Source organism: Pseudorca crassidens, chromosome 1 (assembly GCF_039906515.1).
Source record: "Pseudorca crassidens isolate mPseCra1 chromosome 1, mPseCra1.hap1, whole genome shotgun sequence".
NCBI lineage: Eukaryota > Metazoa > Chordata > Mammalia > Artiodactyla > Delphinidae > Pseudorca > Pseudorca crassidens.
The window spans coordinates 100,231,691-100,246,216 of record NC_090296.1 but is presented as its reverse complement, the minus strand read 5'-3'; the positions used below and the strand labels follow the sequence as shown (position 1 = coordinate 100,246,216).

Genomic DNA, 14,526 nt, shown 5'->3' with positions numbered 1-14,526 from the left:
CTTCACTGGAGATGTGTGAAAAAGTTGCTTCTGGTCGCATGCCTTTTGGGCTCTGTGGGCATCCCTTGCTGAATAAAACTTGATGATGGCATAGAACCCAGGACCACCCACTGCTGCGTTTGGGAAGACTCAGACAGAATACAGAAGGCCAAACTGGGAGAAGACTGTGAAGAGAGAATGCTGTAGGGCGGTCCCACGCTAAGGAAGTGCAGTAAATTTCAGGCCCAGGAAACCAAACCGCCCATTCCCTTATATTCCCCCAGCCCTTCGCACAGGTAACTGTGGTGAGCCTGCAACTCCAAACACTTCTCATTTCATGAACAAGTTTCCCTCTGAAATCCTAAGCTTTGAGAAGCATTAGGAGGCAATGACTTCTGTTGGGAACTATCTCTCAGAAGTCTATGGGGCAGAGCTGACTGCTCAGGTCATCTCTAGAACTATGATTCCTCTCAGCGGAGACCACAGGCAGATGAGGTACTGAAGCAGTACCCCGGGGAGCCCAGTTACTGGGGCACGGGGCGGCTTCCTCCACCCCTCCCTCTGCTCTGGCTCGTCTCATTTGCAAGGCCTCGGCCGTGGGTTGAGAGCTCAGCTCCCACAGCAGCAGGGTTTTGTCACCCGCAATGGGAACCGCAAAAGGTACCAGCTGCACCATCCTATCGTCAAAACGCGTGCGCGGCTCAGGGCGCAAGCGGACTGCGCCAGAGAACGCGTGCCCGCACTTTTTAAAAAGTTAGTGCCAATAAATCTAATATATAGAAAAACAGTTGAAAGTTCCTGAGTGTTTTGTGGATAGAAAAGCTTGAGATTCAGAGCAAGTTCAGAGCTTGACAGTCTAAGAATAAGCTAGCTCTCCATTCCATTAGAAGGGCTAGGTAGCAGCTTCCGGTTATGGAACCCGAAACTCTCAGGCTCCAAAGAGGACATAAAACAGCATCACTTGTACTCTTTATAAAATTGCAGAAACAAACAGAATAAACAAAAATATATTTACACCTGTCCTATAAGACAAAGGGTACTTGAGACCTAATGTATATAAAATCAGTTTACAAACTGTGAGGCACTATATCAATAAGTTCTCATTTGCACAGAGCACAGCATAGGATATGTGGCCATTAATGTTAATTCCCTTCCCCCTTTCATTCCTTTCTCTTGTTCCTTTATGTATGCGGATCAGTTACATTATTAAGCTGACAATGTAACTGAGATATTATTAGCTTAATAATGTAAACAAGAATCTGATTTTTAGCCAGGGGGTAATTCTTAGAAACTTAGGGAGTTGGAACTCTCAGTTAATGAATTAAAATAATGCAATTACATCATTAATTTTAAAATGTATCATCATTGATTAAAAATAAAAATTAAAACATTAAATTAAAAATTTATTATCCTGCAATTGAGACTCACCACAACGTGTGACGTCTGTCAGGCATTCGCTGTCACAATGCAGCTTGACTGTCTTTCAGACAACCTCAATAATATTTTTAAATTGGCAGAGGCAGCAGGCCATAAGGCTAGGTAAGATCCTATAAATGGAAACACAGGTAATTAAATTCGTGGTAAAAGAGTTACTTGAGTAGGTAGAAGAGGTAGGCCAAGGCCACCACAGACCAGTGCAAAAAGGAGTTCTTGGGGCGTATGGACTGCAGAACTGGATAGGGGCCGGTTTGCCAATTGCTGCTCTTGACTGTTGTAAATAAATACAGAGGAGGAGAGAGGTGCCCAACAGAAGGATTAGAATGGCAGTAGGTACGGTATGCCTAGAAAAAAGGGAATAGGGATTAGAATTGGGTGACACTGATCTGTAGTTTAATTCAGAAGTATCTCCTTCCAACCCGAAATCCTCACTTTGGGTTGAGAGTACAGAGGAAGAAGGCAGACTTCTAAGAAGAGTCTGAATAAGACCGCACCTTCTGGAGTCCCTTTCTCAGGTCCTATTTGTGAGCAGTAATATAGTAGAAATTATTCTAGTAATAGAAAAGCATCGTGTGGTTAAACAATAACAGAGATCGCATTGGCCAAATCTGGACAAAAGGTATAACATAATTATAAGGTATAACATAGTTATAAGGTATAACATAGTTAATTGAAAAAAAAAGCAGATGAGTTCATAATGATATGCAAAATGAAAAGTGGGGGAGCTCTTCTTTATAGAATAATGTCAGCTAATAAATGCAAAAGGAAAGATAGAATTAGGAAAGTGTCATTTTGCATCTATCAATGCAATAATCGATTCACACTAGGATTATCATTGATGCACAGTTGGGTGAAGAGTTGTTTGAAAGTAGGATCTTCACTGATCCCAAAGTATCAACCCACATATGATTTATCAATTACCAAGGCGAAAAATAACTTTACAATGGAGAGATATGGAAGATACCACCTTAATCAAGTGATCAAACTTAGTACTGGGACACCTGAAGTGATGAAGTATGAAGAATACATCACCTATATAGTATTCTTCCCCAAAATATTTCCTTTGAACCTAATGATGGAACAGACAAATACTGATTGTGGGGCAATTTCACGACAACTGGCTTAGATTCTTCAAAAACACCAATGTCATAAAAGACCAAAAAAAAAGTGCTAGGGAAATATTCCAGATTAAAGGAAACAAAGGCATGACATGCAATTCCTGATCTTTAATTGGACCCTGTATCAAAACAAAACACACTTAAGGAATGTTATTGGCTTCTGGTCAAGATGAAGTTACAAGGACCATTTAACCTCCCACCTGAAACAATGAAAACATCAGACAGAACATATGAAACAACAGTTTTCAAGAAACTGGACCTCAGGCAATAAAGTTCAGTGATCCCCAGGAAATGGGAAATAAATGAAGTGATCCCTATAATTGCCCTAACTTACTTCTCTGAGAGAGTGCCCTGGTCATCGTACAGGAAAGAGAAGTCCAGGCAGAGAATGGTGGACTCCCTGACTGAGGAAATTGAGCTGACAGTCTGGGAAAACCAAGGTAACTAGAGTTCACAAAGCAGACTACCAGAGAGAAAAGAAGTGCACAGACAAAGAACTCTGGAGATATGCAGAGGGATCTCTTGAGAATTCAACGAAGTATTTGTCAGTACATCTCTGTGAGGAATTACTTGATGCCAGGAAAAGGACCACATGAAGGGATTAATAATAAGAATATCTGGATATCACACAGGGTTGTAGGAATAACAGCTGTTCCTACAAGTCAGACTGGAAACTCTCATGATACTCAGAAAGGACTTGTCTCAGTAGTTGCAAATAATGTGCTCCAGACTAAAGGGTACTTGGACTCCTACCCAACAAATCTTAAAAGCTAGACCTAAAAGAATAAAATTGTTTTGAGTAACTTAATTTCACCCAAAACAAATCCCAAGCATTTTACAGGAATATAAATACATATAGTACACAATAAACTAAAACTCACAATATCTGGGATCATATGAAAAATTGTCAAGCATGCAAAGAAGTAGGAAAATATGACCCATACTGAGGAGAAAAGGCAATCAATCAGAACTAACGTAAAATCTATACAGATGTTAGAACTGACGTTAAAGAATATTTAAAAAATTATTATAACTGTATTTCATATGTTAAAAAAACTCAGACTATACACTGAAAATGTTAAGTATAGGCATGGAAAATGTAAAACAGACCCAAATTTAGCTTCTAGAGGTTAAAAACCATGTGTAAATGAAAAGATATTGAACGAGCTTAATGGGAGATTAGACACTGCAGAAGAAATGGTAAGTGAGCATTAAGGCATAGTAAGAGAAACTATCCAAAATGAAACAAAAAGAGTAACAAAACAAAACAACAACAAAAATGAATAGAGCATCAGTGAGCTGTGCAACAACTTCAAGTGGCCTAATACATGTGTACTTAGAGTCCATGAAGGAGAGGAGAAATACAAAAATTTGAAGAAATAATAGCCATAATTTTCCCAAATTGGTAAACACTACAAAGCCACAAACTCAAGAAGATCAATGAAATTTAAGCATAAGAAACATGGACAAAACTACACAAAGGCACAAAAAATAATCAAATTGCCCAGAACCAGCAATAAAGAGAAAAATTTAAAAGCAGCCAGAGGAAAAAACTACACAATACATGCAGAGGAAGAAAGAAAACAATGACAGCAGAATTTTTGTTGGAAACAATGTAAATGAGATCTCAGTGGAATAACATCTTTAAAGTAGTGAATTGAATTCTATCAAGCTAGAATTCTATACCCAGATCTGCCAAAGCAAAAGTAAAATAAAGGCTATCTCAGACATACAAAAGCTGAAAGAATTCATTACTAGTAGAATTTCACTATAAGAAATTTTAAAATAAGTATTTTTAAGCAGAAGGAAAATGACACCAGATTGGAATATGGATCTACACAAAAGATTAAGAATACAGGAATAGGGACTTCTCTGGTAGTTCAGTGGTTAAGAATCTGCCTGCCAATGCAGGGGACACAGGTTTGATCCCTGACCCGGGAAGATCCCACATGCCGTGGAGCAACTGAGTCCATAGCCAACAACCACTGAGCCTGCACTCTAAAGTCTGTGTGCCACAACTACTGAAGCCCACGCACCTGGAGCCTGTGCTCTGTAACAAGAGAAGTTATCCAATGAGAAGCCAATGCACTGCAACGAAGAGCAGCCCCTGCTTGCCACAACTAGAGAAAGCCCAGGCGAAGCAACAAAGACCCAACGCAGCAAAATAATAAATTTTTTAAAATACTTAAAAAAATTTTTAAAGGATTTTAGTCATTCAGTATATGTCTCTGAACACAATGGAAATAAATTAGAAATTAACAAATCTGAAAAAGTTCCAAATATTTGGAAACCAAAGAACACACTTCTGAATAACTTTGTGGTCAAAGAAGAAATCAAAAGGGAAATCAGAAAGTATTTTGAATTCACTGAAACTGAAAACATAATATGTCAACATGTGGGATATTGCTAACGCTGTACTCAGCTTCCCCAACTTCCACCTCAAACTGGGAAAACGAGAGCAAATTAATCACAGAGTAAGAGAAGAAAGAACACAATAAAGATCAAGGTAGAAATAAATAAAATGGAAAACAGAAAAATACTATAGATATTAAAAGGATAATAAGAGAATATTATAGAATACTTTATACCAATAAATTCAAGATGAAATGGACAAATTCCTTGAAAGACATGCACTGCTAAAGTTTATTAAAGAATAAAGGTATTAAAGAAATTGGATGTGCAGTTTAAAGCCTTCCAACAAAGAAAGCTTCAAGTTCAGGTGGCTTAACTGATAAATTCTACCAAACATTTAAGAAATAAAATAATGCCAAGTCTACACAAACTCTACCAGAAAGTTGAAGAGAAGGGAATATTTCCCAACTTTTTTATATGGCCAACTTTCACCGTATCAAAATTAGACAATGACATTACAAGAAAACATAGGCCAATATCTCACATGAACACAGAGACAAAAATTCTTAATAAAATTTTAGCATATCAAATCCAGTAATATATAAAAAGATGATACATCATGACCAAGTGGGGTTTATCTCAGGAAAGAAAGGTTGGTTTAATATTTGAAAATCAATTTACCTAACTTAGTACACTATAAAAAAGAAAAATCAGGACATCTCTGGTGGGGCAGTGGTTAAGAATCCACCTGCCAGTGCAAGGGACATGGGTTTCAGCCCTGGTCCTGGAAGATCCCACATGCCACGGAGCAACTAAGCCCGTGCACCACAGCTACTGAGCCTGTGCTCTAGAGCCTGTGAGCCACAAATACTGAGCCCATGTGCCACAACTAGTGAAGCCTGTTCACCTAGAGCCTGTGCTCTGCAACAAGAGAAGCCACCGCAATGAGAAGCCGGCATACTGCAACGAAGTTTAGTCCCTGCTCACCACAACCAGAGAAAGCCTGCATGCAGCAATGAAGACCCAATGCAGCCAAAAATAAATAAACAAATTAAGAAAAGAAGGGAAAAATCACATAATCATTGCAATAGATGCAAGAAAAGAGAATCTAACATCCATTCCTGATTAAAGGAAAAAAAAAACTCTCAGTAGAATAGGAATGGAAGGAGACTTCCTGAACTTGATAAATGACTTCTACAAAAAAACCTAACATCATATTTAATGGTGAAGGACAAAGTACTTTCTCTCCAGGATCAGGACAAAAGCAAGGATGTCTACTCTCATTACTTCTATTTTACATTGCACTGAAGGTTCTAGCCAGTGCAATAGGGCAACAAAAAATAAGAGATATTCAGAATGGAAAGGAAGAAGTAGAACTATCTTTATTTGCAGATAACATGATTATGTAGAAAACCTGATAGAAATTACAAAAATGCTACTGGAACTAATAAATGAGTTTATCAAGTTTGCAGCGTACAAGATCAACATACAAAAAGATTAATTTATCTCAACCAACAATCAGAGATCAAAGTTTTTTAATACTACTTATAATAGAATCAAACATATAAAATACTTAAATAAATCTGACAAAAGATGTAAAAGACTTGCACACTGAAAACTGAAAAATATTGCTAGGGGAAATTAAGGAAGACCTAAATAAATGGAGAGATATAATGTATTCATGGATCAGAAGGTTCAATATTGTTAAGACATCAATTCTCCCCAAACTGTTTTATAGATCAAAATCCCAGTAGGCTTTTCTACAGAAATTGACAAGCTAATTCTAAAATTCATATGGAAATAAAATTTAGAATAACTAAAACAACGTTGAAAAAGAACAAAGTTGAAGAACTAACAGTAACTGATTTCAAGGGTTATGAAGCTACACTTTCAAGACATTGTGATAGTAGTGTAAAGACAGACAAAAAAAAATCAAAGGAACAGAATGGGAAGTTCAAAAGTAGAGAGATGTGGACAACTGACTTTCAGGTTCAAAGGCATTTAAGTGGAGAAACGATAGTCTTTTCAACAAATGATGCTGGAACAATTGAATATCCAGGTGCGCAAAAAAAAAAAAAAAAAAGAACTTCCATCCAAACCATATACAGAAATGAACTGAAACCGGTTCAGAGATCTAAATGTAAACATAAAACTTCTAGAAGAAAACAGGTGAAAAATTTTATGACCTTGAGTTAGGCAAAATTTCTTAGATACAACACCAAAAACATAATGCATAAAAGAAAAAATAGATAAATTAGACACCATCAAAATTAAAAATTTCTGCCCTGCAAAAGATACTCCTGAGAATGAAAAGATGAGTCACAGAATGGGAAAAAATGCTTAGCAACTTATATATTGGATAAAGGACTAATTTCCAGAATATATAAAGAACTCTCAAAACTCCAGAAAAATATAGATAAAAGATTCAAAGATATACACATGGAAAATAAGCATATGAATAGATGTTTGACATGATTAATCATTAGGGATACTACAGTGAAATACAACTACACACCTATTAAACTATCTAAAATTAAAAATACTGAGCATAGCAAGTGTTGGCCGCAATGTGAAGAAAATGCAACTCTCATACACTGCTGGTAGAGATGTAAAATGATCAGACCAGTATGGAAAACAGGTATTTTTTAAAAATAAAACATACACTTACCAATGATCAAGCCATTCTACTTGCAGGTATTTACCCAAGAGAAATGGAAGTATACATCCATACAAAGACTTGTAAACAAATATTCATAGCAATATTATCTGTTATAGACAAAGACTGAAACAACTCACAAGTCCATCAATGGTGAATAGATAAATTGGGGTACATCCATATACTGGAATACTATTCAGCAATAAACAGAAATGAATTACTGATATATACATCAATATGGATGAAGATTAAAATAATCATGCTGAGTTAGAAGCCAGTTAGAAAAAAGTATACAGTGTATGATTCTATTTACATAAAATTCTAGAAAATGCAAACAGAATGCAGATCAATGGTTGCATGGCGATTGGGAAGGGCAAGGAACGATACGAAGGAAGAATTATAAAGAGACATTAAGAAACTTTCTGATGTGATGGACATTTTGATTTTGGTGATGTCTTCATGGTGTGTATGTATGTGTGTGTGTGAAAACAGATTACTGTATGTCAATGATACCTCAAAAAGCTGTTAAAAGAAATGATATTATATGAGAGAGACAATTGGGGAAATTTGAAGAGCAAGTCTTTATTAGGTAATATTACTGTGTAGGAATTTAATTTCTTCAATACTGTGTGTTAACAGTATTGTAGTTACATAGGGAAATAATTTTTAATATCCAGAGAGGAGGGCATCTACCTGACAAGAGAGGGATCGCAATTGTGGCAGATGCTGTGGGAGGCTGAAGAAGATGAGGCTAGAGCAGTGAACAATGTGTGATGGCGTGGTGAAGACAGTCATTTGTCAGCTGACCTAAGATGGTTGGAATAGAGTGCTAAATGCAGGGCCCTTTCTGCATACTAATCTCATGCAATCCCCTCACCTAGCCTTGGCATAACAGAAAGTTTCTATTAGCTTGCCATATTGGAGGGGGGATGGCACAGTTTAAGGTGCAGTAAGTTGTGTAATAAACTGTCACAATAGGGTCCTACAGAAATAGTTTTTTAAACTGCAAAAAAATGAAAGTTGACCCTTCCCTCAAAACATATATGAAAATTAACTCAAAATGAATCATAGACCTAAATGGAACTATACAACTTCTGGAAGAAAACATAGGAGAAAATCGTTGTGATTTTGGGTTAGACAATGGGGTCTCAGACAAAGATTTCTTAGATAAGACACAAAAAAGCACAAACCACCTAAGAAAAATTGCTAAGGGACTTCCCTGGTGGTTAAGACTCCGAGTTACCAATGCAGGGGGCCCAGGTTCAATCCCTGATCAGGGAACTAGATCCCACATGCATGCCGCAACTAAGAGTTCACATGCCACAACTAAGAAGCCCATGAGCTGCAACTAAGGAGTCCATCTGCGGCAACTAAGACACAGCACAAGCAAAGAAATAAATTAAATAAATATGGAAAATAAAAGAAAAATTGCTAAATTAGAGATCATCAAAAATTTCAAACTTCTAGTCTTCAGAGACACTCTAATACAAAGAAAATAAGTCATAATCTGGGAGAAGATATTTACTAAACACATACCTGAGAGAAAGGACTTTTTCCATTGCTTTTTATATAAAGCACTCTTAAAACTCAATATAAATATCCAATTAAAAAATGGATTTGAACAGACACTTCATTTAAAAAGATGTTTGCACATGAATAGACACTCAACGTCATCAGTTATTACAGAAATGCAAAATGTGGCAAAAAACACGAGATGCAACTACACACATACTAGAAATGTTAATTTTTTTTAAAAAAAAACATATATAAGGATCAGGTGATGATGTGGAGAAATTGCAACTCTCATAGACTGCTCGTGGGAAACCAAAATGGCACAGGCACTTTAGAAAACAGTTTAGCAGTTTCTTAAAAAGTTAAATATGCACTTAGCATATGATGAAGCAATCCCACCCTTAGGTATTTTACCCCAAAGAAATGAAAACATATGATCGCACAGAACATATGCTCACACACACATGTGAGTGTTTTCAGAGGCTTTGTTCATAATAGCCAGAAAACTAGAAAAAACTCAAATGTTCATCAAACGATTAATGTGTAAACAAACTGTGTATCCACACAACTAGAATACTATTCAGCAATAAAAAGGAATGAACTACTGACAGGTGCAGCAAAACAGATGAATCTCCAAAGAGACTGGTAAGTGAAAGAAGCCAAAAACAAAAGGCTATATAACACATGCTTTCAGTTATAAGATATTCTGGAAAAGACAACATTATACGGACAAAAATCAGATTGTTGGTTGCCAGGGGCTGGTAGTGGGAGGAGGATGGATTGACTACAAAGGGACATGAGGGGTCTTTTGGGAGTGCAGAAGTTTTCTTTACCTCAAATGTGGTGGTGGCTACAGAAGTGTACATTTGTCAAAACACATCACACTGTGTATTTAAAAATAGTGAATTTTGTGAAATGAAAATTATACATAAATAAACCTGACTTAAGAAAATAATAAAACAAACCTATAAAAACAATTGAGTGAAAATAAATGTCAGAAAAATCAACTTACAGTTTTTCCAATTCAAGGGTCATCATGAACATGCCTTCAACTGTTGTAAGTGACACTTGTGTTGTTCCCATGTCTCTGAAGGAGAAGCCCAAACATGCATGATATAAAACCCAAAGACAAAAATTCTAAACTTCAAAAGATACTTAACATGTGATTACTTCAATTCTAGCTTCTGACTTGCCATAGATGATAATTCTAAAGAACTCTTATTGAAGAAATTTAAATTTGCATCATCAAATTAATGACCATGGTGCTGAACAGCAAAATCATTTTTTATTATCCAAACTTCTCATTTTCAACTGCATCTACCTCTTTGATCACTCATTTAAAAAAATAATGTACCCCTTATTCCTTTTTGCTTTCTGGGATAAATAATATTCCTACATGCATCTACATCTTCATAACTATATGTGTTCTTCAACACTGTTCTCATTCCCTGCTGGCTGTCTTACCCATATATATTCTTTCTTAATTCTTTTGTGTGCCAATAACTCTTATTTTCAATAACCCAGTTAAAATCTAAATTATGACTTTTTAGGCAAAATACTCAATCTCTGACGAAAGTAAAAAAGAGCAGAAATTACATCTTGAGCCATGAAACTGTTGCAATACTTACAAATATTTTAATGCTGACAATTTAAAAAGATAAGAATCTTCAACTGTCATCAAAGGATTACCATTGAGAATTCTGAAAAATGGAATGGAATTAAAATTATGTGCATTTTCAATTACTTCCATGAAAGCTTATATTCATTTTTTTTGGTATGGAACTTGAAGGTTAAAAAAAAATCATTTTCTGTTTTTACCTATAAATCACTATAAGAATCTGTAAAACACTCTTTCATTGGGAACTACCCAGGTCTCTAGATGATAAAGTGGAGAAGAGAAACAAAGAAGAAAATAGAAAAAAGTGGCTAGCAAAGAAAAAATATGCCAAAGAACTTTTCAGGTTCAAAACCATCAAAGTGACTATGCTGGTAGGAAGCCCTTGCTCTGTAAAAACGTACTATTCCTAGTGTCCTCCATAATTCAAGGTGTTTTTCTTTCATCTCTATAATTTTTTTTAAATTTAATGATTTAAACTACCCAGTTAAAGACAAAAATAGGGCTAATTCCTTGGTTCTGGAGCCTAAGAAGAAGAGATAAATCCAAGAGGAACTGGTGAAAGCCATACTCCCGTCACATACTCCCACGTGTATACGTGTATCACAGCCTTTGTTACTGTGTATGTAATCACCTGTTTACTTGTCAGTCTCTTAGACTGTCAGCAACATGAGAGCAGGGATCACACTTTATTGTCATTATTATTCCTCTGCCTGACACAGTGCCTAATATTTACTAGGTATTTACTAAATGTTTCCCGAATAAATAACATTTTGTTTATATATCAATAAAATAAACAAATTAATTTTGGGGAGCAAAATTTTATTCCAAAATGCTGGGATGGATTTCCTTCTTAGTACTTTCTTTCTTTTTTTTTCTTAATTCTTTAAAACAAATAAGGGGAAAAAAAACCCCAAAAGAAACAGGAAGAAAGAAAAGAATATCTAACTTTAGGTTAACTCTACTCAAGAATTACTAGCGTATTTTTCCAGAATATTAGAAAGATAACTATCAAAACTAATATCTTTTGGGTTGCCAGGCATCTGTGATCAGCATTTAACAGTTAATCCTCATAGTAACCTTATGTGATAGATATATTACCCCATTGTACAAATGAGGACACTGAGGCACAGAGAAGTTTCATAACTTGTCCTATGTCATCAAGCTAGTAAGAAGCAGAGATGGAATTTGAACTCAGTTCTGACTCTAAAGCCTGTGTTTAACCTGAATGAAAAAACAAGTGGGCGTGTTTTAAACATCTGTTACTTGAACCTTAATTTTGAGAGCACTAAATATAGAAATACCTTTTCAAACTTCATCTACCCATCTGGGAAAGCCTCTATGAGAATTATATTTTCTCATTTTATTTTTTTATTTATTTCTCTTTTTATTTTTCCCTTAATCGTCTCCCATGACAAATATTTAATTAGCCTATGGTCATTGAGACGTCAGAGATTTTAAAAAACATTGCAGGAAAATCAGTAAAAATGATGGAGGAAGGACATCTGAAAATTCATCCCTCCATAGAAGCAACAATACCAATAACAACAACAACAATAAAACTGGCAAAAATGGTCAGAATCAACTTCTTCTGAACTCTGGAAATTTAACCAACAGGTTGCTGCACATTGAGGAGCAATTTATTCAAGGAAAACAAATTAATTTCTGTAAGAACAATGAGATCTGTGTTGCTTGAACTTGTCCTTGACCTTTGATCTCCATGCCAGTGGTAGCCTTGAAAAACAGCCCACATCCCTGGTACCAGAAGGAGAAGCATGGACTGGGATGGCCTTCAAAGCCTCATTCCCAAAGAACTATCATTGTTTTACATGTCTTGTGGTCCCTGGAAGACCTCACTTGAAAGGCTTCCCTGTGACCTGAGAGCTGTCTAGTGAGAAAAGCCACTTCTCAGGTGGCATTACTGGAAAACATTTTCAAGCAAATATTTTAACATGGCGGTTGCATGAGGCAATGGATATCAGTTTGGGGCAAAAAACAGCCTAACGAAAAAGCTTAAAAAGAAAAGCTGAGAAATGAGATGTCCACAGAGACTTTTAAATGTTCCAATGTATTCCTGGGAAACTGGTAGACCACAAGATATATTCCTGGGAATGTAGGAAAATAACTGTTAGCATTAATAAATGAATTCAGGAAGGTTGTAGGATATAAGATCAATATTATTTCTACACACCAGCAATGAGTAATCCAAAAATGAAATTAAGAAAACAATTCCATGTGTAACAGCATCAAAACAAATAAAATACTTAGGGAAAAATTTAACCAAGTAAGTGCAAGATTCACACTGAAAAGTACAAAACTGTTGAAAGAAATTGAAAAGGATCTAAATAAATATAAAGACATGCTGGATTCATGGACTGGAAGATAATCTTATTAAAATGTCACTACTTCCCAAATCGACCTATGGTTCCACTGCAATTCCTATCAAAATCCCAGCTGATTTCTTTCCAGAAATTGCCAAGCTAATTCTAAAATTCATATGGGAATTCAAGGAAACAGAATAACCAAAACAATGTTGGTAAAGAACAAAGTGGGAGGACTCACACATCCTGGTTTCAAAACTCAGTTCAAAGCTACTGCAATCACAGTGTGGTACTGGAATAAGAACAGACATGTAAATTAATGGAACAGAATAAACCCTCATGTATATGGTCTACTGATTTTCAACAAGCATGCCAAAACAATTCCATGTGGAAAGAACAGTCTTTTCAAATGATCCTGGGACAACTGTACATCCACACACAAAATAATGAAGCTGGACTCCTGCACTTCACACCATATATGAAAATTAACTCCAAATGGATCAAATATCCAAACATAAGAGCTAAAGCTATAAAACTCTTAGAAGAAAACACAGGAGTAAATCTTTATCACCTTGCTTTAGACAACAGTTTCTTAGATATACCAGAAGCACAAAGAACCAAAGGAAAAATACATGAATGGGATTTTATAAAATTTATAAAGTTTGTGCTCCAAAGGACACTATCAAGCAAGTGGAAAAACATATAGAATGGGAGAAAATACTACAGGTGGGAAGAATAAGATGCAGTTGGGAGAAGAAAAGCATAGTAGTTGCTAGGTGTGACAATCTCAAAATTTTTAACTATTACAAATAAAACAGCCATCCTGAATCACCCCAAAGGGCAGACCCAAGTTTTTTTGTTTTTAGTGTTTATGCCTTTCTAAATCTGAGAAGCTGCCAGGATTCTAGTACATAGCAAAAAGTGATGACAGCACCCTGAAGTGTGTTAGCTTTTGTGTGTACATAGCTATCTAAAGGAAACCAATGATAGTTGACTGGGGCAGCATTAGGGTTGCTCTGTGATGACAGCTCAATTTGCCTTCATAGTGTGGCCACACCTCCCTCATTGATATTCTCAACAATGAGGTAAATAATTTAATAGGGATAAGGCTTTGATTTTCCTCTTATTCTCTCTTAGTCCTTATGTTCTTGGTACAATATTGATGTACCACAGACAAGGCAGCATGTGAATGTTCTCTGTCTCATTAAGTTATATAGCCTTTGTACATTGTAGAGCCCTTCAGTTTCTAAAATCTAGGAGCTTGTATTGTTAGAACCAAAGAAGTGACTAAAAGAATTTTAAAAATAAGCCATCAGTCTGGACCTGCATAGGTGAATGAAGGAGAAACATTTTAAAGTCAGAAAAAAAAGTATACTTAACATTTAGGGTTATCAACCACTGCTGCTTTTCCATAATATATTTCACTCCTGATTTTATCTGAAAGAGATATGATTACTACCAACATTCAAAAAGTGGTACTTTATTAATTAATAAGCTCTTGGCTCATTTTTGAAGTAGATTTCGGATTTAAAATAG

The 14,526-nt window shown here is 35.8% G+C and overlaps 1 protein-coding gene and 1 long non-coding RNA gene across 2 annotated transcripts in view; both read right to left on the bottom strand.

Annotated features, from left to right (window-relative positions):
* LOC137219149 (RAD52 motif-containing protein 1-like) overlaps nt 1–655 on the bottom strand; it is a 50,411-nt gene extending 49,756 nt beyond the window's left edge. Inside the window, 2 exon segments of the mRNA XM_067727320.1 lie at nt 1–198; nt 479–655. Of these exon segments, the coding sequence (XP_067583421.1) occupies nt 1–198; nt 479–655 (375 nt within the window).
* Nucleotides 656–1,320: 665 nt separating this feature from the next.
* LOC137229308 (uncharacterized) lies at nt 1,321–10,926 on the bottom strand. The gene is made up of 3 exons (XR_010945623.1): nt 10,683–10,926; nt 10,067–10,141; nt 1,321–1,526 (listed from the first exon to the last, which is right to left on the bottom strand). It is a non-coding gene; the product is annotated as an uncharacterized lncRNA (long non-coding RNA).
* Between the last annotated feature and the right edge of the window lie 3,600 nt (nt 10,927–14,526).